Source organism: Protopterus annectens, chromosome 5.part1 (assembly GCF_019279795.1).
Source record: "Protopterus annectens isolate FY-2018-M chromosome 5.part1, PAN1.0, whole genome shotgun sequence".
NCBI lineage: Eukaryota > Metazoa > Chordata > Ceratodontiformes > Protopteridae > Protopterus > Protopterus annectens.
This window is the reverse complement of record NC_056736.1, coordinates 258803375-258829425: the sequence shown is the minus strand read 5'-3', so window position 1 is coordinate 258829425 and position 26051 is coordinate 258803375. Positions and strand designations below refer to the sequence as shown.

The 26051-nt window shown below is 39.0% G+C and overlaps 1 protein-coding gene across 1 annotated transcript in view; it reads right to left on the bottom strand.

The window, feature by feature from the left end:
* The window catches only part of CD80 (CD80 molecule), a 167273-nt gene that overhangs the window by 16263 nt on the left and 124959 nt on the right, over window positions 1–26051 (bottom strand). Inside the window, exon 5 of the mRNA XM_044072933.1 lies at window positions 10503–10549. Coding sequence (XP_043928868.1) covers window positions 10503–10549 — 47 coding nt within the window. The remainder of the gene's footprint in view (window positions 1–10502; window positions 10550–26051) is intronic.

The following is a 26051-nucleotide window of genomic DNA, read 5'->3' as shown; positions in this document are numbered from 1 at the left end:
GTTCATGTCACATTGTCTTCACTTATGCTATTTACTATAGCATGGTTGTATTGTGCTCCTTTCTGCATATTCCCAGTATGTGAACATACACTGCAACAGCCACAATAGATGGTTCTCCTGTGGGAATACAATGACTACAGCTACTGGACTATTAAAGTGGTTGTACACCAAATAATTTGATAGACTTCTACCCCTTTTATAGCAGAAGTTAGAACAGAAGGTAGGATAGTTTTAAGAACTGGGTCATTGGTTAAGATATTCCAAACTTTTTTAAGCTATTCTTCTTGCAGTGTTATTAAACAAATAATATTCCAACACAGTAAAATTTTGTCAGATTGATTTTGTTAGAATATCTTATTATGACACGTACCGGATCTGTCTAAAATTATTTCTCGTAGCCTTGAGAGTTGCATAATTTAATCTTGATGTCAACAGTTTTGTTTGTGTGTGTAAAACATCTTAGGACTGTAACATTTTGACGGTGTAACTTTTAGAAATTTTAAATCCCTGCATTGATGATAAACATTATGTGGTCAGCATTCTGGATCCTGAGTGACAGTATTTTGTATACAATATTTAAGCAATAACCCATTTCTGGGTGTGGGTAATGTTGGATTTACCCACAGTTGGTGTGGTTTGATCATCAGGGTGAAGCCATGGATAAAGCCAGCATTACCCACACACAGGACTGGACTATGCTACTATGCAATGATATTATTTAAGACAGAAATTGCTTCCCTTTCTTAAGTAATGTCTTTTGTATAATGGCACTGTAGTGTTCCTCTGTATTGTTTCCCCATTCTTTCATATTTTCTGATGTACTGTGCTTGCGTATGTGACTTGCATTCCCACGTTTGCACAGTACATCAGTGCTGTTCAACAGAAGTAACAGAGAAAAAAGAATATCCGTTGCTTTTTTTTAACTATGAAGCAAAACTGTGGATATTCTCTAAAAGGTCGGAGAGTTCAGAGTCATGATAGTTTGCCGAGACAGAGCAGAAATACAAGGAGACTAGGGTACATTTTTCTTTAGTTTTATAGAATGCACCTGATTTTTCTTGTATTTGGTCTATCCTTGGTAGCATATATCACTAGAAAAGACTGGCCACTCAATGGTACTTTAGTGTCTGGACTTTTTTCTATTGGAATATGCTCGATTTACAATGGGGACTCTGGCTGGGCTGACCAATCAACATTTATGTTTTTTAATACTAATGAGAAGTCATTGCATAATTCTACTTAAAGTGCACATCCTAACATTTTTCTAACTGCATTCAACTCTTGTGGTAGTCCCTCAGCAAATCTGTATAAGATGCAAGCTTTACTTTGCCTCTCATAAGTAAACCATTATTTTGGAGGCAGGAACTTTCACAAATGACACTATATAAAAACCAACCCGTTAAAACAATGGAATTGTTCATGATTTCTGGGACATTTTTAATAAAAGTTGGGTGACTCAAATGATATGCATATTTTTTGTAAGAATATCTTGTACTTCCCCAAAAGGGAAAACACCTGTGCAGTACAGGAAAATGTTATTTAAATGTTATAAGAAGAAATACACTCTATTTGACCATATACACAATAATATTCTAATCTTAGTCTGTGCAGGTTTAGAAAATCTAAACGCAGATTGAGGAAAGACTCAATTTGCTGTCAGTTGGCAATTTTGAAGGAATGAAGTATCCAGTTTAAAGGCATAGTTAAGTTTCTTTAGTATAATGTTTATGTAAGGTAATTTGGTTGTCTATGCAATAGTTACAGTATTACTGGCAGCTAGTGTGTTTTTCTAATATCATATTTATTATTGTATGAAAGTTTAATAAAAAAGTTATGTCAAAGGTGGCTAGACACTTCTTGCTCAGAAAACTGACCATAACACTTGAAAACATGTTGTTATTCATAGCCTTTTAGATGGACCTGTCATTTTCAGTGCATGCAGCAGTGATTATTTGTTCCAGTGTATGTCAATAGGAATACGTGTATTCAAACACAGTTTTGAATATTAGATATCTCAGACTGCAAGTCTGATTCTGTTACCATTTGACATGCTTCTTGCTCTATGTAGCCTTGTATAATACATAAATATCACCAGAAAATATTGACAGGTCATGCAAACTATACCCACCGGCAAATCTTGTCCTTAGCACTAAGTCATGATTAAGCATTAAATTCACTTGTACTGCCACACAGCTATGCTGTGAGTATATGTGTATTTACACGTTCATAGGCATTTACTAGGCTAAAGACAACAAGGGCCTTTTGAAGGCTAGACATGCATCCCAAATCTCTGATGAGTTCTCATACCTTTAATAAGTGTAGACAGGAGCTTGTGATGTGAAACATTTACAAGCAGGGGCCTCGGAGATGAAGAATTTACAGGCTGCCTGTGTCCATTAGCGGCATAGGTGACAAACCAGGGATGAATTTCCCATTCCCCATCCAGTTGTCCAAGATACACTTGAATTGGGTTAGGCAGGAACTCTGCTTCACATGGACGGGGATCGTTCCAAAGAAGGGGTAGTCTCTGGGATACATACCTGTCTCTCCAGCAGGTCCTATTTGTATCACACACAAGGTTTAAATCTTTAGAACTGGTAACTCTGGTGCTGTTTGTTTTTCAGATATATAGAAGGTCTATCAAAGTGGAGTCTCACAATGCCCTGGTTGCCAGGCATAGATTTCCTCTCCACAGCCTGTAGGAGACAGAATACAGGGATAGTGCCTTGAGGCAGTCTGCACAGGACATGTTACTTACGCCCTGTATTCTATTAGTGAGGAGTCTCTCTGGACATTCCAATTGTTGTATATGCCTGTTTAGGTACATACCAAAGGGGACATTCTACTCAATGATAGGTCTGATGAATGCTGAATACAGTGGAACAATGATGTCCTTGCACTTAGATGCCGTAACTCTGTTTATAAGTTGCACAACAGAGAATGATTTCCTCAGTTCTGCAGACACATGATCAAAGACTTGATTGCTGTCTATTTTTGTCTCTATGTCCCTTACTACTGGGTTAACTCTTAGGGGTGTGTTGCCAGTACGATAGTTACCATGGGTGGATGACTTCCCAAAGGATATGGTTATGCATTTCTTGACATTTGGTTTTAGTCCATGGCTCTGACACCAGTTATCTGTCTGTGTCAGTCATTCCTGGAGAACATTTGTGTTACTGGGGTATTCAATGACAGCTCCTAATTTGCAATCATCTGCAAATTTAGTCAGCCTGAGGCCATTGACAATGGCCTTGAGTTCAGAGAGGTAAATGCCAAAAACAAGCGGTCCCAGGACCGATCCCTGAGGAACTCCACTTGTGACTGGCCTCTTTGTAGAGGTGGACTACCCAATTCTAACTTCCTGGGTCCTGTCTGTGAGCCAGCTGGCTATCCACCGGGTGACATAAGGGTTTATACCTAACCTCTTAAGTTTATCAGCAATGCCTGAGTGGGGTATTGTGTCAAATGCTTTAGCCAGATCAAGGTAGGCAGTTTGGACCACTTTGCTCTCATCTACTGCTTTGGTGACCTTCTTAAAGAAGTCCACCAGGCTGAGTAGGCATAACCTGCCCTTGAAGAAACCAAATTGGGTTGGTTCTTTTGTCTGGATGTTTCCTATGTCATTGTTGATCATTTTCATGATAATTCTTTACATGGCTTTGCATACGAGACTAGTGAGTCTTATGGGTCTGTAGTATCCATGGTCTGTACATGGCCCACCTTTGTGAAGAGGGATGACTGTTGCTGTACTGCATTCATGAGGCATGAGGCCTGTTTGGAGGCTAGAGGTAAATAGCAATTCCAGAGGGCCTGATAGGTCATGTTTCATGTTATTTAGAAGGCATCCTAGGATATTGTCTGGGCCCATTGAGGAAGTGTTCTTGGTCTTAGAGAGAGCATTAAGGACATGTTCCCTAGAGATAGCAGGGGAAGTTATATTTGATGGTATTTCCTGAGGAACGACTGAGGGGGACAGAGGGTAAAGTTGGAGCTGAATTGCTGGACAGTAGATTTGCTATATTTTCTAGCTCAGTGTAGGTGTGGCTCCATTAACAATGAGCTATGCAATCAACTGTGTATTGCCTTTGAGGTTGCAGGTATAGCTAAAGACTACCTTGTGGTTGTCCTTGGCCTGGGAGGCCAACTTTACCTCAAATTTGGTTTTGGTAGACTTTTTTGTCCTCGGAGTTGTTTGTTTAATTTGATGAGAAAACATTTATTGTGCTTAGTGCTGCACCTCCCAGTTTTTGCCATGATTTTCCTCCTTTTGTTATATAGCCTGTTGATGTTGTGATTCCACCAGGGAGACTTGTTTTTTGAGTTAGGTCTGTACTTATTCCTGGTGGGTACAGCTGATTCTGTGCAGCTATTAACATGAACAGTTACAGCTCTATGTAGGCAGCAGTGTTTTCAGGGTTTTTGGGTGCTTGAAATTTTGTCAGGTTATCACATAATAGTAGGAAGTTAGCCTTAGAGTAGTTCCTGAATATTCCAGGCTTAGCTGGGGTTCCAAGTTTTATTTTTACTTCAAAGGAAACCATTTTGTGGTCTGACCTTACCAGAGAAGACATTACATTGGGGGTGTGCAGCACACTCCCATATTAGTGAGGATCAGATCCAGTATCGTTACACCCCTTGTTGGTGTATTAACAGTGTGGTCTAGGAGGTTTGTGTTTACAAAACCCAGGAATCTATGTGCCTGTATGTTTGGTGTTGTATCTGATTTCCAGTTAATAGTAGGGTAATTAAAGTTATCCATGAAGATGGTATAGGGTTGGATGATGAGTGTTTCCAATAAGTTTGAATACATGTTATGGTTTACATGTGTCATAGAGGGGGACCTATAGTTTGCAAGGAAGTGGTATGGGATTTTGCCTATGTGATTTGAATGTGGAGAAACTCAAGAGCATTGTCCTGTTTGACCAGCCTTGAGGAATATTTATTTTTTATGTGTCCCTGTTTGTGTAGTAGCTGGTCTAAAAGTGTGGAAGGCATTGTAACTTTGCACTTTAATTGTGCTGTCCACTGCTTTAAACAATGTCTCAGTGACTGCACAGATGTCAGCACTCTCTAGGGTGAAGAGAGCTTCTAGGGAGTGGAGTTTTTTTTTGTTTAGACTCCTAGCATTGAGCAGTAACACCTTTAGATTTTGTTGGTTTTGATTTCCTGTATTGGAAGTGCTTTCACTTTGGCACTGCCTAAAAAGGGCACTGTGGGGGAGGACAATGTTTTATCTAATATTCAAAAGCCTAGAGAGGAGAGGTGCAGACAATTGTTAAAGTCAGTCATCTTTTGTTCATATTGTGGCATCATCCTTGGAAAAAGTCAAATACTGCTCAATGCTAGGCTCGTACCAGCCTAGGACATATACTATATCAGCTACTTGATGTCTGTCTTCATATAGTCTAGGGGGTACATCTCAGGTCATTTACACCCACATGGACTATGACTGAGTCATACTGGTGCTTGTGGTCCAATGATCTGAGTGCATGCATAATGTGGTGGATCCTTGCCCCTGATAAGCAACTGACAGTGACTTTCTCCTTACTCAGCCTGGTTAGAGGGACGTCAGTGTGTCTCACAATGGAGTTTTCAGTAATCAGAATTTTGGATTGTGTGGCGGCTTACCTTATGAGCTTAGAAGCAGAGGTTCCATGAGATATATATCAGTTTGTCAGAGAATTAACTGGTTGTCAGTAAACATGAGGCAATTTGTACATTGTCGCAGGATGCCCATATTCACCAAGATGGTAAAGGAGATAGTGGGAAAGATAGTGGGAAAGTTAATATCCATGGCAACAGAACTTGTTTTTATTAGTTAGACAGTTGGAGTGAGAATATAAAGTAATCTCATGAGTATCCGGTTTGCAAATGGGAGCAATGCTTGTCACTGCAACCAAGTTGTGCTGTGTGCAACTAGGTATTGGTGAAATTTCAATGGTATTTTTACAGGAAAAATGTCGACTTAAGGTGTTTGCATCTCTAGAGACAGCACTGGCAAAAAGTTTGGGGGAAACTAATAAGTTGACCCTGATGATTTATGGATGAAGTATTTAGGCATTTTTTCTAAAGTTAGGTTAGACACCAGGAAATCAAGTAGTATTTACTGAAAAGAAAGAATTAGCTTGTCAACAATAATGAAAAAAGAGAGTTGCCTGAATGGCTACTGCCTGGCTTCTACTAGTGCTGGTCTCACTGCAGCCTCACGCTGATGGGATACAATCCTTCTTTGCTTCTTATCTCACCAGAAGCAAAACAGTATCATCAATCTCAAAATGAGAAGCAGGCCACAGGCTCTTTGGTGATCCACAGTATTTTCCCAGATGATGCAAGGGTCTGTAGGCTTGTTGTAGTCTTTTCCTGGTAGATGCCTTGAATAACAACAAGACCAATCAGGAAGGTCAAATACAGGCAGTCAGTGCCCAATCAGAGACAGTCAGGAATCAATGCACTCTGCTCTTTTTCTCACCAGGAGCAAAATATAAGCAACACATTCCAAGCTGGCACCTATGGAAAAGCTATTAGGCTGTCCAGTGATTAGCAGTCTCCTGCAAATAATGTTCCTATTCTCCTTCTGTCACCAGGAGCAAAACAGAAGGACTAATTCCAAGATGACTACTGAGAGCAGAATGTGGCCACACCAGCAACTGGTGGCCTTTGAGTAGATGTTGCAGATTTTAAAGGTAAGATTGAAAAATGTTTAATATCCTAAGAACTGCAGTGTGCACTAAGTAGTCAAATATGAAAGAGGAGTAACTTGAGCTGTAGCTATCTAAGTGGAGAACCACTAATTTTAAAAGAGCAATATAGATTGGAAGGGGTAAGTACTCTGTATTCTGGCTCAATGGAATACAGAGGGATGTCTAATAAATTTAAATAGCTGAATGTGAGGTATTTCGCAAAATGATAATCTTATGCTTACTCACAATAGCCATTGAAAGATGAGAGGAAAGGAGATATGTGGTCAAATTAAAATAAGAGGAAGGCAACTAGAAAAACATTTGAGTTTAAAACACAATGGCACCAAGTGGGACGCTTGGGAAAAGCTTAATTTCTGTGTGAATCACAAGAGACACAGCTGTGGAGTCCTCCTAGTTTAAATATGCAATTAAAAGCAGAATACAAGTAAAACACAATGTAAACAAATAAATCACAATATACAAAACAGAAGAATGCAATAAAGCAATACAAAATACAAGAAAGCAAAACAAACTAAGCCTTCCCTCGCAGCAAGTTGTGGCAGAGTCTGGGTGAGCTTTTCCAGTAAAGTCTTGAAATGTTTTATTTTACTCCTTTAACAGAAGATTTAGTTCCTAACTCCACCCTCAGTTCACAAGTAATTACCTTAACTGACCTGTTCTAATTTCTGTGTGGCTCACCAGAGGCATGGCTGTGGTCCCTTTCCTAGTTTAAATATGTAATTAAAAGAAGAATACAAGTAAAACACAGTGTAAATAAAATGAATCACAATATACAAAACAGAAGAAGGCAATGAAGCAATATGAAATACAAGAATGCAAAACAAACTAACCTTTCCCTCACATCAAGTTGTGGCAGAGCCTGGGTGAGCATTTCCATTAAAGCCTTGAAATGTTTTATTTCACCTACTAAAGAGAATATTTAGTTTCTAGCTCCTCCCCTCAATTCATATGTAATTCACCTTAATTTATCTGTTCTAATTTCTGTGTGACTCATAAGAGACACAGTTGTGATGTCTTTCCTAGTTTATGCAATTAAAAGCAGAATACAAATGAAACAGTGCAAAGAACATAAATTGCAATATACAAAACGGAAGAAGGCAATGAAGCAATACAAAGTACAAGAAAGCAAAATCAGACTAACCTTTCCCTCACAGCAAATTTTGGCAGTGCCTGGGTGAGCTTTTCCAGTAAAGCACTAAAATACTATCTATTATTGTTTATAACAAATTATTGCAATGAGTTTCTGAGTTGGAGTGAAAATAATGTTATTTTTTGCCAGTTAGGTTGATTATATGTAGCACTGAAACCCAATCAAAAAAGCAGAAAAGTATTCCTATTGCATTTATTTATTTATATACGCATCAATTACTTAAGTACCTGTGTAAGTGATATCTTCCTTCTCAGACCATTTTTAGTAAAATCTTGCCTATAGTGGCAATGGTAAATGCAATCTATATGGGGAATGTAATCTATTCTATCAGCTAACATGCTTTTAGGAAGAAACATCGTGAAAACTCACATAGGTATAGGGAGAACATGCATTCACAGACAGAGTTACCAGAGATCAGGACAGAATTCTGGACTCTGGAGTTGTGAGGGAGAATCCCTAACCACAGGACCACTTTACTGACCACTACAAATCTAAGTCAGTTTGCCACTCCTAAAATACAGTATATCAAACAGCTTTGGAAAAAAGTAAATCTCGCAAAATAGTAACCACACAATACAAATACACAAATCTAATATTAGGTTATTCCTATGCAGCTGTAAATATATGAAGCTGTAAAACTAAAAATACTAAATTGGACACTAGGAAAATGGCCAGATGTTTCTATGCTAAGAAATGTTCATTTCTTCTACTGCCTGGAACAATCAGTAAATTAAAAAAAAAACAGCTGCAATACATTAACTTTACTATTTTATTGCATTTATAATACCCATATTATCTATTCTTACAAGATTATAGGGAACCAATCAGTTGTTTGAGCACTCATTGCTGATGCCACAAAATAAATTCATTGACCACTTTCAGTGCCAATGTCTTTTTCCCTTTACACCTCTGTTGTGCAACAATATAGTTGGTATATATAAGTATGATGGTGTGGGGACCTTTACATGGAGGTACATGGGGCTAAAGAATGCTGAAATATAATTTTCACAACTGGGGAGGATATTTTATAAACACTATAAAAACAATCACTAAAGGGTACATTAATAGGAAAGAGTATTAATATAAAGCCACTAGTTTAGGAGCCAAATATTATGGTCGCAGAACTACTGTTTTAATTTATTAATGTAAAAAAAGTTAAAGATGTACCATTAATATGTGGTTGTCACATTCTATTTATAAAAAATAAACTTTCAGGATATACTCATTATTATGGACTGTGACTTTCTAACTACCTGAGTGTTACAGAAGCAAAATAATATGCTAGAGAAGGGTGTTGTATCTTAAACTGAAACATGGCTCTTCATGTCTTGCTAGTTTGAACACTGTTTCAAAAATGGTTCCTTTCTCTGAATTTCTGAATAAAGGAAGAGAAATGGCTTGTAAATATGTGCAAAAGACAAGTATATTTCAAGGAATGTCAGCCTTATAGGTGAGTATATTAAGTGGCGTAGTCCTTCCATGTGGCTTGCAGGCTCTTGTTCTCACAATTAAACAGCAGATTCTGAATAAATGTCTAGCTGCAATCTTCTGACTGTAAAGTTTTCAGTTTAGGGCCATATGTTCACTATTTATGGGAGCCCCACCCCATAGAAAACTACAGAGTTTGTCTTTCATAGCTTAGTGCCACATGAAGCCCACATAAGTTAACAAAGCAAACCAAAGAATAAAATAAATAAAATTATAAAAATGACAACAAAAAAAAAAAAAAATCACATAAGCAGTATCACATATATGAACTCATGAGAACAATGTACATCCAATAACACGCATACTTGCTGTGATAGTGCATTTATAAACCACGTAAGGTGCAGCCAAGTTTGTATGTTGGGTAATGTCTTAAATGATTGCTTGTTATCCAGAAACAATGTGTCTCTGCTGAGTACATGTGTACTGGCTACTGCCATTTTTCACAACTTGGGAGATTATCAGGGAAGGGGTATTCAGACATCCCCTTATGCCAATACTGTGTGTGATCCAGGAAGCAAAACAACACTTTAGTGCCAGGATCAGTTGTTTGTAAATAATTCTTTGCATATAGATGGCTCTGATAGCACATGACAAATTTTACAAGTACAACACTAACTGTAGAGGTAATGGGAACCTTCAGGGCAGAACAGGGTATACAGGGATGGTGGCAATGGTTGTTATGCCAGTAGTGTAGTGAAATTAGACTTGTCATTCACTTCATCTTGATCACTAAACTAGGTAGAGGAGACTGCCACTTTAGGGATGGTCACACTCAGTAATGCACATGAATCACCCAGGAGAATAAGACAAAGCACCACACTGGCTGAACCATTCATGATAGTGGGGAGAATGCATGTCTTTATTATTCATGGCGGCTTAGTGGCAAGGTCTGTGCCTTCCACCTTCAGGGTCCTGATTTTAATCCAGACCTCTGGTAACAATCTGTGTGGGGTTGTGCATGGTCTCAGTAGGTCTATGTGAGTGTGTGGGTTGCCCCTGAGTATTTTAATTTCCTATTACCTCCAAAGACATATAGGTGGAGATATATATATATATATATATATATATATATATATATATATATATATATATATATATTTATATAAAATCAAATTACACATACAGAATATTTAAAAACATCTTGAATAACAAAAAAAAATTACCAATCATTTCTTGTGTTGTCTCTGTTTCTAAATTCCTTTCTTTGCACCTGGTACATATGAAAAGAAATATATGCATTAGTCTCCAAGTTATTATCCTATCGGAATGTAAATTTTGATTCAGTGAGTTATATGTCATATATATATATGTTGTAATTTTTGTATGCAAGAAAAGTCAGTATTTCTGGAATGTACCTTAATCTGCAGTTGTGTAATCCACAGCTAGAGTCAGATTTTGGTAGTGAATAGAAGCAGTCACATGTATTACTATGAAGAATATGATCTTAGTGAACTCTGTATTGTGAGAAATAAAGCCTTTTTATTCTAATAGCAATTACTGATGTTACAAACTTGCTAAAAATGTATCACTGTCAGTGCTGAACAACTACCTGGCTATTAAGGTCATGTAGATAAGGCAATCCCAGCATCCTAGCTACTGCCTCTTTTGTGTCCTGCTGGTATCAGAATATAACACCCAGATAGATACTGCCTGGCAAGGAGTTGTAACCCACATAACAAACAGCAAGATAGCATCACAGAAAGGATAGGCAAGTAACTAAACTTTTGTGACTGTGGGAATGTGGCCATAGATTACATAGTACTGAAACATGCTTGGAAGTGAGTATAAGGGATCTGGTGCAATAACAGATGCCATGCCATTTAGCCAGGAAGGGTTAGCAAGCTAGCCTGACCACCATGGCTCATATTAGTGGAATGGGATGTTTTGTGAACATTATGTTGACCTGAGTGGGTAATGGCATCATCATATCAGGTTACTAATGCACTCCTCTGATGTCTGTCTTTTCATAGGTACAATCCATGCAGACAGACACTGTAAACATCTCCTCTGGCTACTTGAGCATCTGCTTTATTTTTTAAGTAATGAGTGCACAGACTGGTGAGGAAGTGTTAGGGCAGCCAGGGGAAAATAGAATTTATTTATAATGAAAAATATATACTGCCTTATCCTAATCATTCATAATCACTCAGTAATGATTTTTTTTAATATTGTTACACACCAGGGACACTGTGAGACACAAAGAATAATGGCCACTACCACTGGATGCTACAATATGATTACAATGGTACATGCTATCATGTAAGGGGGTTTGTAGGTAGCACTAGTCATTGCAGTTTACTGTATTCAGAATGGCTGTAGACCCCTCTCAATACAAAAACAAATGGTGCCTGCAGTGGGGGTATCACATGTATTAACTTGGCCTTTTATAGATAAACAAGTAATATACACAGACAAGAATACTGAGTTTATTTTACATCATCTGCATGAAAAGCTGGTAACAGTTAGTTGCAAACTATAGAATCTTTACCTTTAAACCTAGTTAGGATTCCTTCAGAGAACATAAAACTGTTAAATGGCCAGTGTGTATGAACAAGCTAATGTAACATATTTAAGCAATAACCGATGATGTGATGTGGTATATTGAAGATTTACCCATGGTTGTGTGGTTTAATCACGAGGGCAGATTTCAGTATACCACAACCACGGAGTCAGTTATTGCTATTATACAATGACATTATTTAAGAAAAAAATACTTTTCTTAGATAATGTCTTTGTATAATGGCACATTATTGTTCTTCTGCCGGTGGTATACTGCTTCCTTGTGTTGATGTACTGCACATGCTTATGGGACTTGCATTCCTACGCATACCCAGTACATCAATGCTTTGAAACGGAAGCAACTGAGAAAAGAAAGTCTCTGTTGCTCCGTTTTTTTTTTTTTTTTTTTTATTTATTAAAAAAAAAAAAAGGTCTTGGACACTTTATACCAACAGAAAAAAGTCCGGGCGACTGGACCTTTTTCCGTTGGTATATTGTGGGATTTACAACGGGCACGCTGGCCAATCAGTGTGCACATTTTGGAATATTTATGGGGGGTCATTGTATAATAATAATTTAATTAGCTGCATCATGTATTCTTAGAGAGTAGGCAGACCGTACTTCTTCATCTTGATTAGAGAATAAACATTCTCTGTAAGGGTGTTATGTCGGGTAAAAAAACAAGTCTGCCAATTCACAGAAGCATATTAAGATGTTATGAAGCTCAGACAGAAAAAAAGCAAACAGCTGCCATCTTTTACACTTGCTAAATGTGGCTTTGCTGTTTAGCAAGTATTAAATTAAAAAGTAAATAAAACAAAAGTAATGCATGAGCATGTTTGTGTATGTGTGTGCATATGCGCATGTGTATGTGTGTGTCACCATATGTGTATCTGTGCGTGAGACAGAGAGAGAGCGCAAGCTGACATCTTTTTTCCCTACTTTTTGCTGTCAAAAAGAGAGAAGAGACAGCGGGAGTGGGCGAGAGAGAAATCAAAGGCACTGTAGCAAAGTACCACCTTAAAATGTACAATGGAAGACATAAACTAAAGAAAGAAAAATCGAATAACATTCAAATGTATTGTTATTGTCTTAAGGAGAAATTAGTATCTTAGCTTTTTTGAGTATGTGTGAAACTGGAACATCCAGCATTTATTAGGTATTTAGTAAGTAACTAAATCACAAGTTGCGGGCACCATTATCCTTGCATCACCCTTACTATGGATAATCAGCTCTGAGATTAGACTAGTGCTACCCAACCTCTAGCCATCCTTTTATTTCAAGTGCACTGTACTTCAGCTCATTACACATTGGTATGGATATACACTTGTGGAGAACTGTTGTATTCAGAGAATATTTGTCAAAACACTGGAAATAGAAGCTTCCCTTGTCCTGGTTTTCTGTTGTACCGTAGCCTGTATTGCTTCTGTCTTACTTCCTGTCCTCCAGCTATGCAGCCATTTCCCCCCCATAGGCTGCTGTTATGTTAAGGGATAGTATACTCTACATAATTTGGTACATTTTCCTCTTTCATTTATGATGGTGGGCAGTGGCATCACAGAACTGTGCTCATTTCTGTGCACCTCAGCTAAAAGGCCGCCCCTTTCTCATCCTAGATAGAGCTGCAAGGTACAGGTAAGTCTTATAGCTTTGGCTGTAGGTTTCCTGTGCAGAGGGGTCCTGACATAGCCTCCCCTAGGCTGGGAAAAATCTTACCTGAAGTTATCTGCCCCCCCCCCCCCCGAGTCCATTCTTAAAACCTGAATCACCAGCAGTGTTGTTGAACACCCTGTCTCTGTGCTAATGGGATGGTTAGATTTTCCATGCTTTGATTATTCTGTTTGCATTCAGGAGCATTATGGGTTTAAGATATAGCATGCTTTTATTACTACATACTGACAAAATCAAGTTGTGTAGGTTCATTTGTGTTAGGGCAGCACTGGGTTAGAATAATAGCCATATCAACAACTGAAAGCTTTAAAAAGCTGGAAAGACACCCACACTCCTACCACATTTAAGTCTACTACAGAAGCTGAGCCTTAGATTTCTTAGCACTGGTGGTAATGGTGTACTTCTGCACACATGGACACTTGGGAATAAAGCTGGAAAAAAAGTATCATTGTTCTCCTGTTATGGAAAGTATTTGTACTTCTTCATTTTACAGTCACATGTAGCATTTCTCAATAAATCAAACTAAATCTCTAAAGCAGTTTATTAATACAGTTAATGCATCCTAAGCAAAGAAATAATTATACTGACATTTTAGCTTAAATAAGTTGTATTATATTACATTACTACACTGCGCATAACATAACAGTATATAATATTTAATTATATAGGAAATGACTCATCATATTATATCAACTGAATTTTTTCTGTGATTAGCTATTCTTCCCCAGTGACCTGGTGCACTTAATAGGGTCAAATCTAAGGAGATGTTTCAAAGAAACCATGCAAATATCATGCATGTTTAGCTATTGCACTTAAAATGGTAGTAGTCAAGCTTGAATGAATGATCTATCACTATCATGCCTTGAAAGGACAGGGCTGCCATTAGCTTCAAGCAGTCCCCTCACTGCATGTTTTTTTTTCAGTGACTGAAGAGGAATTAAAATATTCAGGTTTTCATTCTTTTTTCCTAAACTGACAGTGATACGACAAAACTACTACTGATATTTAGAGTGTACCACTTATATGACATTCCCTAACAGCTATGGTGATGAACTGAACATCTTGCAATTTTGCAAGATTCTAAACAGACATTTATGATCTTTTCTTATTATAGCCAAAAGCAAAATGCACATTACTTACATTTGTAATGCCTCTTAATGACTTTAATAAGAGGTACCCATCCTCCACTTCACTCAGAATCACTGCTACAGGTGTCAAGTTTCCTTGCATTCATATCTGTTCTGTTTACTTATCAGTAAATAACATCCACCAGTGACATGGCTAGCTTTGTGGTTGAGATGAGTGAAGCTCTGACAACCTAGATGACCTGAGATTGATTAGCAAACCAGGGGCTGGAGAACCCATCTAGGGAAGTGAGAAGTCAGTACTGTATCACCCATCCTTTGGAGAGGGGAGAATAGCCTGTTCCATTGTAGTGCTGAAACCTGGTGGAAGTATGTGTCATGGCAAGGGAAGAAGCCAGTAAATAGCACATACATGTGTCATTGGGGCTAGGATTATGGAATGATAGAGTCAAGCTACTGCAGAAGTGAAGAATGGCATGACTGTCTGCAGAGGAAGAAAAAGGTTTAAGGAAAAAGTCCTATAAAAGACCCTGTTACCATGGGTCATATGATGAATGTTATGTTGTAACAAATTCAAAAAGAGAAATAATGTCATTTCTAAAAAAAAGCAATAATGGTGTACAGAGGGACTGCAACATCAGTTGTAGAAAAAAAAACAGAGGTATATATTTTTATTTTGTAAAAAGGAAGTTTGGAGGACTTAGAAAACTTTATGGACTTTCTTAACCACTCTTCTGATTTTTTTGGAATTCACTCATCACTATCATAACAACTCAAAAGATTTTTTGGCTGTGACTCTTTACAAGAATGTGGATAATTCCAGATCTGAAACTAATATATATAGGAAACCAAACTTTTCTAATGCATACTTACATTTCTCTAGCCAGTATCCGATGTGGCAAAAGAAAAATTTAGTAAAAGGCCAGTTAATTAAGCTATGTAGATTGGTTTCAGATGGTGAAGTGCTTAAAGCAGAGGTTGAAAAATTGGTTAGTATGTTCCTCAAAAGGGGTTACCCTAAAGAGTTTTTGGCCAGCACCATTGATTATGTCATGAAAAACAGGGGTGTTAGATATAAGCCCCTTTTATGCAACCCTATTCATTTTGACGGTCAAGGAACTAATACTCAATATGACCATCATAATTCATCACAAGTATTTGTTTTGCAATGTAATCCAGGTATTTATTTATTACAGGACACAATTAAGAAAAATTAGTCAACTGTTTTTGGATCATTGGGACTTATGGGTAGGTTGGGCCCTGAACCCAAATTTGTTTGTAAAAACAACAAAAACTTTAAGTGTATTTTTGAAACCAACAAGCAACAAATGAATGGTCACACCAATGGTTATGGAATGAAAAAATGTGGGGCCTGCCGACAATGCAGGTATATCCTGGAGGTTAGCAGTTTTCCTGTTCAAGGTTACCCATATTTGCTTACTGTTAAAGGTAATATGATTGTAATACTAAAGGGGTTCTTTACATCAGTCTTTGTGCCACCTGTTCTGCCTTTCATATTGGCAAAATCAATGGCCCCTTACGTATGAGAATCTATCAACACCTTTATGCTATTAAGAGCAAAAATACAAGTAATGCACTTTATAAACATTCCATCAGGTGTCCTGGTTATAAGAAATGTGTGCTTGTTATTCTGGAAAAGGTGGGTGCACTAGATAGAGGGAGTGACAGGGAGACCTTAGTGGAAACAAAGGAACTGTATTGGCAAGTTCTCTTAAATGCCACTCCCCCCCTTCCCCCCAGGGCTTAATGAGTGTGTATAGATCAAACCCATTTTAAAGTTGAAAGCAGGTACTGTTTGATTTTTATTTTGAAATAATATGTACTTTTTTAGTATTTAAAGTAATTAATGCTATTTTATCATTATTAACATTTATGCATGCATATATGGTTTTAGTTTTCAGTATTCAACATGCACTAGGATTTTATGTGTTATGGAGGTAACAAAATGTTTTGTATTTTGTACTTTGGCGCAACCTTTCTCAGAAAGTGATATGTTGCACAAGATTCTGTATAACATGCTTTGCTCTTGGGTGCCACCCTCTTAAGGAAGTGATGTTTAGTTTTTTATGGTATTTTTAAGGATGTGAGGTAGAGTATTTGTTTGTCTGGTGATGTTTCTGTAGCACTGGAAATTAAAGCGCTTACATTTAGTTTATTAAAATACTGTTTTGTGGCTTTGGAGCAGTGTTTCTTCTTTTTGCAGTGTAACCTTTCTCTGTTGGGCTTGGTTACTTGACTTCTATACAAATGTAAGTTTGCCTATGTCACAAGGGTTTTACTTCATAATCTCGAAATGCTGAAATCTCAAATTTCAGCATTCCGGGACCATGAAGCTGAAAATACAGAATGCCGAAAGTGCATAAGAGCGAATTAGAATATCTCGAATCTGCACTTATGCATTTCTGGTATTTTGCTTGAAGTGTTTGGCTGGTATGGTGTCTGAAATTGAAGGTGAGTGAGTGTTTGTGTGTGTTTTTCTACAGTGTATGTGTAGGGTAAGGGTAGGGAGGTGTAAGTATGAGTGTGAGTGTTGGATTTGTTGGTGTTTGTGTATGTGTGATGTGTATTTGTATGCGAGCAAGTGTAGAATGCCATGTTGTGAGTTTTTTTTTTGTTATGTGTGATCTCAGAGTTGGTATATATAAGTAGGGGGGGTGTGGGGGTGCAGGGGAGCTTGCCCCCCCGCTTATATGTAGTGTAGGGTTGTGTGGTTTGTGTGCTCTGGGTAGAATGGTGTGTGTGTTATGTGGTGTATGGTGTATGTATGTTCGTGATTGCGTGATTCATGATTGTAGGTTTCGGGATTGTGAATGGTTTGGCTTCATAGTTTCAAAATGCTGAAATTCAAGATTTCAGCATTTTGAGATTATGAAGTGAAACTGTCACAAGTGATAATTCAGTGAAAGTGTTTAAAAAATATTATGTACATTGAGATCCAACACATGAGCTTAACCACATTTCACCAGCCATTATTTATACAAGATCATATTAATTTTAACATCTGTTAACAAAACTCTGTTCTTCTCCATATTTTGTTTCACAGTAGTGTCAGACATCTTTTATTCATTACCCTCCATATAATGTATAGAACGTCTTCATATAAGACTTAATTAGTGTTTTCGCATTCTGATAAAAAAAAAAACAAAACATTTCTAATATCTGAGGACATAGCCAGCATTTCTGGAGCTGTGCATGACCACGTGTATATTTTTGGAATGGATATCTGGTCCTTATAATATTACAGTACTAACACAGTGCAATATTTTCTTCTAGTTTTCTAAACTCCGATGTTAATTTCCCTTCCCTTTTTGGTATCTTGTTTTATAGTACTTCTCCATATTTATTTATAGCCATGTTCCCCATTGTAGCTCTTTCTCCATTCTAGATTTCTCTAAAAATTAAATCATAAAAATACTGGCCAGGTGACTCAACCATGATAACCAAATATGCTGCAAAACTAATTTCCAAAATGCTCTAAAACTAATCTCTAATATTTTATTTGTTATTACTTGTGGGCATAAATAAATTCTAGCAGTAGAGTTACCTACTTTTTGAGGAAATATGTTTTTAATTATGCTATAAGTTCACTATATATCTCATCCTTGCCAAAACTCCTATCTACTGTAGAACAGTAATTCATTCATCTGTCTCAAATTACCCCCAAGACAATTCTGTTCATAAACCAGTTATATAGTTTCTTTTCATATTTCAGTCACCTGTGTAATTACTTCTTGCCAATACTCTCATTATATAATTTACCCATTGCTCAAACCTATTGTTTTGTTTTTCATAGGTTTTAACATATAGGGCCAGATTCAGGAAGCCTCCGTGTAAGAGTTATAACTCTTACACGGAGGCTGCAGTTAAACGGTGTGATGTCAGCATGTCATGCATATGCATGAGGTGCATGAGGCATGCTGAATCACACTGTAACTCTTACACGGTCCGTGTAAGACAGTAGGGGGTGTCCGTTGGCTAAGCCCTGCAAGCGGACACGCCCCCGGAAGTCTATAATGGCTGAAAGTAAACAGCCACGAGAAAGGCCATGGAAATGTGAATAAACACACTACACAACACATGCCCCCACAGACCAGCAATGTAAAAAGTGAACAGATGTTATAAAATGAAAATGAAAACTGTTTTATTTTTTTAAACCTCGTAAATGTTTGCTACTGTGTGCGCTCGTGTGCGCGGGTGTGCTACTAGCGCAACTGCAGTTAGCAATCAGTGGAGAAGGATATAAGAACTAAATATGCAAAGTAAGCCAAGAAGTAATAGCATAGCGGTAGAGTTGTTGGCTTAAGAGCAGGCAGGCAAGGTTCGAGCCCACACAACAACCTTTTTTTTTTGTAAATAAGCACTAAAAAGGCCCCTGACAGTATTGTACAAATGTAAAAGTATTTCCTTTTGTAAAATGGAATGAAATGGAGCATATATTTCCAAGTAATACAATAATAAAAATATTTAGAAATGTACTGATAGCTAAACTGCAGTGAGACAGAGTGCCCGTAGCTGAGTAGTGTTTCACAAACTGCAAATTGCTTGCCCGTAGCTAAACACTGGTTTAACAGGCTCAAACTGTGTGCAACTAGCTGTGCTTAGTTTAACATGTGTGTTACTAGCCAATTAAGGTGTAACCCAGCGCACACCGTTTGCGCGACGTGCCCACAAGCTAACCGGCGGTGCGCATGCGTGAGCTCCGCGCAAACGAGCGCAGACCTGGTTTTAAGTGCTTAAAAGTGCCTTTGGCACTTTTGATTGACAGGTCCTGAAGTCATTACTAGACAGTCATAAAAATTAAAAATCAGTGGTCAGATTCGAACCCAGGATACCATGCACTAGAGTCAAGGTACTAAACCACTAAGCCATGACAGCAGTACTTAGAAGTGCAGAAATAGCATATATATAGGATGTAATCCAAAATGGAGCATGATAAAGCAGTTTCTGTGAAGTAGATACAATTCCAAAATGGCCAATCATAGAAATGTGCAGGAAAATCGGCATATATAAGCCCCATAGGCGGGAATACACAGCATAAACGATTGTAGAATAGACCTGCAGGTAGAATGAGTGGAGTGGGGAGGGACGTTGCTTTCGAGCACAGCGGTGGGGCGTTGAGGAGTCCAGATACATGGTCTGGCTCCTAGTTCACCATCATGAGGCCCAACTCATGCAGGGCCAGGTCTCATGGGGAGCGTACAGGGCGGAGGCATGGGACCAGTTGGCTCATGATCTCACTAGTGCTACTGGGATTCCACGCACTGGTGAGCAGGTCCGTCACCACCATGCGGACCTGAAGCGACGTAAGCAAGACCAGTTGACCCAATGGATCCAGGAGGCCCGGGATATGCCCAACGCCCCACTACTGAGTAAGTTACATTTTACTTATGTATGTAAGGAATTCAGCTAGCTGATACCATGGAGATGTGTATTCCAATATTACTTGTTTTGTATTACAGCTGCAGGTGTCCGCTCTATGAATCGACGGGCACATGACCGCAGGCTGGCGCGGCTGCGCCACCATGCAGGTTAGTAACCCCACCTAGTACTTGTAAATAAATATTATAGTGTAGCATGTAGCAGAACACTGCAGTGTATTGATTAAAAGTAATAGAATGTGCAAGCAACAAGTGAAAGTCTGCAGGTATGGCTGCAACAAGTTCATCAGTATGCAAGTGAAACTGGAAATATAAGTGATAGAAATAAATAGTGCTGTAATACAGATGTCCCACCATTAATTAAATGTAGTATAACCTGCAGTAGTCTCAAGAGTACAGCTTCAGAATCTGAGGTAATCACATGTGAGATATATCCCCTGTTGAAATGCTGAATCATGACAGAAGTGAGGCTGCTGGAAAGTGTTGGAATCACCACAGGTCTAATATGTGAACAAAGCCTAGAAGTACCAACCTGAACTGTGAAATTGCAGGATGTGTGAGAGTGACAGAAAGGGTCATGTATCAATGAATAAAGTAGTAATAACTCCTGAATATATAAGCTTCAGTGTGGTTCTACAGAACTAAATGCATGTGGGAATTAAAACTTAACATCCCAAACTGATTTCAGTGTGTCTGACTCTTGAATGTTCAGGCCAAAATCTGTATATGGTAATCACAGTCAGCAATTTGCAGATAGAATGAATGATTGTCTGACATACTAAACATCCATAGTTGTCCCCTGCCCTGTCATCAAAGTGTAGCAGGATGATGTATCTGATCAAATTCAAAATAAGTAGGATAGTGATGTATCTGTAACAGGTCTAGCATGACAGTCAATTAAAAATCATTTGGAAACTATCACCCACAAGTTAATTGTGTTTCTATTACAAATGTATATCAATGTATAATTTATGAATGTGTCATCATTTTCTTTCTCCACCCCACCCTATAATTGCAAATTAAAAAACTCACTAAATATTGGTATGTGAACATTTCATTAACCATGGACATTTGTCCTGTTTGAAAAATATATGCATGTCTGTTGTTGCATGTGCCCTGTTCATACCTGCAAACCTGATGGCCTGTTGCCATTAATCAACCCTGCATGTTGTTTGATTGTGTATTTCCGTTCAAATAATGCATGTGATATTGATATGCCCGTTGTTCAATGGTGTTAATATCTGGGTGTTTGTTTAATGGGAATACCAATGCATGCTGTTACAACTAATTTGAATGGAATAATATGCCACTAACCCAAACTAACATAACATACCCACAAACCTAGAACGCTTGGGAAGGCAGGTCCCAGCGGACCCACCTCTCCCACCTCAGCTGGCGACTGCACCTGGCACTAGTGCCCAGGCTGGACCCTCCTCCGGTGGCCCTGTGCCACCTTCGGGTGGAAGCGCTGCAGGGGATGGGGCCTGTCCCCCCTCTGCAAGCGTGGCCGGAGGAGCTCGTCCACTCACCCTCCAAGGTGTCCGGTCTGTGGTGCGAAGGGAGATCCAAGACTCTGTTCTTGGGCCCCTACGCCAGCTTGAGGCCCGGGTGGCACAGCTTACGGGCATGCCCGTTGTCCCGCCTGCACAGCCCCCAGCACAGCCCCATTCTGGGCTGTGAAGGAACAGTGGCAACTGCCTATGGGTGGGGATATCAGTTCCACTGTTGCCATCTGTGGGCTCATGTGCCCTGGATATCCCAACCTCCGTCCCCGTCAATTGTGTAACCCCCCCCCACATGTGTCATACACCGCCCCTGTATGCGTCTTGTCTGTCTTGTCTGTTAACCTACCCAACCTACCTCCCCAGCTATACCGACTACCTCACCTGACATACCACTCTCACCTGATAAAAAAAAAGGGCACTCTGTACCCACAAAAAATTACGCCCCATACATAGCTGTCCATGTTGCACACATGTCCGCTGGACATTGAAACTGTTAATTACAATTGGCTGTACAACAGGTATTAATGTTGTCCTGACACCTCTCTCAGGGGTGGAAGGTTCCAAATGTCACACCAAATTGCATACAAATGCACAGCTGTTGCTGAGAAAGACATGGGCAGCTATGGGCCTCACCTACATCCTTCCTGCAAATTCCAAGCTTGTTTCCCTACTGTTTTACCCTCTTTGTGACCCCTTTTCACCACTTTCCTGTCACCCCTTTTCTTTTCTTTCAAAGAAAATAGTGTGGTGTGCTTGTGTGCGGAGCTCACCGCCAGTGCGCATGCGTGAGCTCTGTGCAAACAAGCGCAGACCTGGTTTTAAGTGCTTAAAAGTGCCTTTGGCACTTTTGATTGACAGGTCCTATACTCAGTTTGAAAGAAAAATAAATTCCTACTGTCAGTCTCGAACCCAGGACCTTGGTAACACTAGTCTGTATGACCTACCACTAAGCCATGACTCTCATACAAGAACATAGTGCTAAAATAAATATAACATGTAATAGTAGGAATCAATATAAAGGCAATATAGGATGTGTACTACCCAAAGCATGTCAGGTAGATTTTTAATGCCTGAATTACTGGATTCCCATACTAGTTTAGTGTTCACGGAAACAGCCCTGCTAATTGTTAGCTTGTACATAATAATGTAAGGTAATGTACATATATGAAAGTATTATATGTACACATATATATATATATATATATATATATATATATATATATATATATATATTAATACATATGAAATATAGTGGTAGGTGTCAGTATTCACACACACTCACTACAGGAAACAGTGAAAATAAATGCAGCAACCAGAATCTACAACACAGCCTGACTCCTGTGAGACTTAATAACCCTTTTAACTGCGTAAAGGTGCCTTCAGCACTTTGATTGACAGGTCCTGTACTCATTTCGAAAGAAAAATAAATTCCCACAGCCAGTCTCAAACCCAGGACCTTGGTAACACTAGTCTGTATGACCTACCACTAAGCCATGACTCTCATACAAGAACATAGTGCTAAAATAAATATAACATGTAATAGTAGGAATCAATATAAAGGCAATATAGGATGTGTACTACCCAAAGCATGTCAGGTAGATTTTTAATGCCCGAATTACTGGATTCCCATACTAGTTTAGTGTTCACAGAAACAGCCCTGCTAATTGTTAGCTTGTACATAATAATGTAAGGTAATGTACATATATGAAGGTATGTATATGTACACATACATATATATATATATATATATATATATATATATATATATATATATATATATATATATACATATGAAATATAGTGGTAGGTGTCAGTATTCATACACACTCACTACAGGAAACAGTGAAGATAAATGCAGCAACCAGAATCTGCAACACAGCCTGACTCCTGTGAGACCTACTAACCCCTTTAACTGCTTAAAGGTGCCTCCAGCACTTTGATTGATAGGCCCTGTACTCAATTTGAAAGCAAAATATAAGCATACTAGTAGGCCCTACCACAAGACCATTGTAACACTAGTCTGTATGACCTACCAGTAAGCCATGACTCTCATACAGGAATATAGTGCTAAAATAAGTAGAACATGTGATAGTAGGAATGAAGATAAAGGCAATATAGGATGTGTACTACCCAAAGCATGTCAGGCAGACTTTTACTGTCCCAATTACTGGATTCCCATACTAGTTTAGTGTTAACAGAAACAGCCCTGCTAATTGTTAGCTTGTACCCAATAATGTCAGCTAATGTACATATATGAAAGTATGTATATGTACACATATATATATATATATATATATATATATATATATATATATATATATATATATATATCAATACATATGAAATATAGTTGTAGGTGTCAGTATGCATACACACTCACTACAGGGAACAGGTGAGAGAAATGCAGCAACCTGAATTTACAACACAGCATGAAGCATGAGAGACGTACTAACCTTCACACTCACAGAACACTGTCGACAGCATACCAGCATGGTCCACGCCCTTACAATCTGAAAGGGCAACGCCTATCTCACATACCCTTTTATAGCACTGTCCTGAAATCACAGTGAGACATGCAATCAGTACAGAACTGGCTGCATGCAATTAGCAAATGCTGCCTTACAATTGGTGCAGAGGCCATCACATGGACCTATGCAGATACCTACAAAAGCATCCAGTACTCACACTCCACACATGCAATACATTCATTGCACAAAACCGACAGAGAAAGAGAGAGACAGAGAGAGAAAAAAAAAGAAATAAAGACAGCCAGCAACAAAACCAGCAGCAGCAGCAGCAAACAGCAAGTAGCACCACTGACACAGCAACAGCTGACACAAACACAGGTAATGCAAAGTAGCAGGTTAATACTGTGTTTACTGTGAAACCTCCAAATGTATCATAGTTCACTATCTATAGGTATGTCCATGAGATAGGTTGTGTGTACATAGTCCTGATATATATACATATGTAATATTGCTGTACATGTCGTCCATACTTAAAACTTCCATAGCTTAGAACACAAGGCCAGTTATGCATATGATGCAGTAGTTCCCAGGGTCAGTAGAGGTTCCTCCTCATTGGTGTGGGACCACTGTGTATGTATGGCACTGTTCAGGTACATATCCTGTAGTATGGCCAGGGTTTAATATCAGTCTGTAATGTGGTGCTATGTCCTCTAGGGGTGAACGTATCACACATCCAGGGATACCATTTTGTAACAGTGATGCTGTGTGTTCTGCAATGTTGAGGGTGGCCCTCACCTGGACATGTGAGATGATAGGGAGGTTACAGTCATCTGTGATAACTAATTCCACTTGTGTAGGAGAATGGGGGGGATACCTGCACCTAAACTGTCTGCAACAATGTTGCCAATATCTGTGCATTTGGTGAATGTGAAGCATCTTACCACTGCTGACCACAGATGCCTTGCCTTCATGTGAATCTGCCCTGTGCTGCAGTAGCCTCCTGCTATTGTTATACAATGTGCCTGTATCTGTAGTCCACTGGACAGGATAAATAAGTGGTGTGCATACAGTCTGGGTTAGATATGTGTGTGCACATTACATGCACTATGTGGGATGTCTGTGGTAAGCTTTTGCAAAGGGGCCAGCAGTGTGTGTTGTGGCTTCCACTGGCCCAGTGGGCTGCATGGATAGCATCACAGTCCTAACTAGTGAATAACTGTGTAATTACATACATACATAGCAAGGTAGTGTACTGTGCTTGTGGTGTTGTTGGGATATGTATATCCAGGCTGAGTAATGTGTGTCCACATCACAGGGTTGGATGGCAACACACATACAGTATGTAGGGATGAACACCCAGAGTGTTTCAGACGTGTTGCCTGTGCAGAAATATCTGGTCATTACCTGTGCATCCCGCACAACACACACACATGCAACATATGGCAGAAGTACTATAGCAGTACACATAGGTTCATAGGTTCATACTAGGCTATTTGCCCTAGGGCATTGATAAGCCTAGTAGAATGTGTTTGTCTTTGCCACCCAATTAAAATTTATGTTGCTATGCCCTTTTCCGAGGTTAGTATACTGTGCCTCTGTCTAACAGTGACATAGAAGTGATACCTGGGGTACAACTATGATCTCCATCCACTCATCCAGATTCCTATGGAAGAGAGTCAATGAGGGACTCTGCCTAACCTGTACTGTGAGTTCATTACAGAGTGAAGGGAGCCTCTGGGTTAGGAATATGTCCCTCCAGCATGTCCTATTTATGTCAGTGCTAAGGTTCAGGTCTCCTGAGCGTGTGGCTGTATGGGAGTTTGATTTCCTGAGGTGCAGCATGTCCATTACTTCTGGGTTGGACATGGCTGTATATGGCAGGCACAGATTGCCTCTGAACAGGCAGTATGCCACTGAGTCCAGCTGGATTTTCTTTAACTGGGCAGCATATGGCATCTGTTTGAGCCCTTTGATCCTCTTGATGAGGTACTGTTGGGGTTTTCCAGTTGCTGTAGGTGTCTGGTTAGGTACATCCCAAAAGGGGCATTGTACTCAATTATAGGCCTGATGATGGATGAGTAAAGA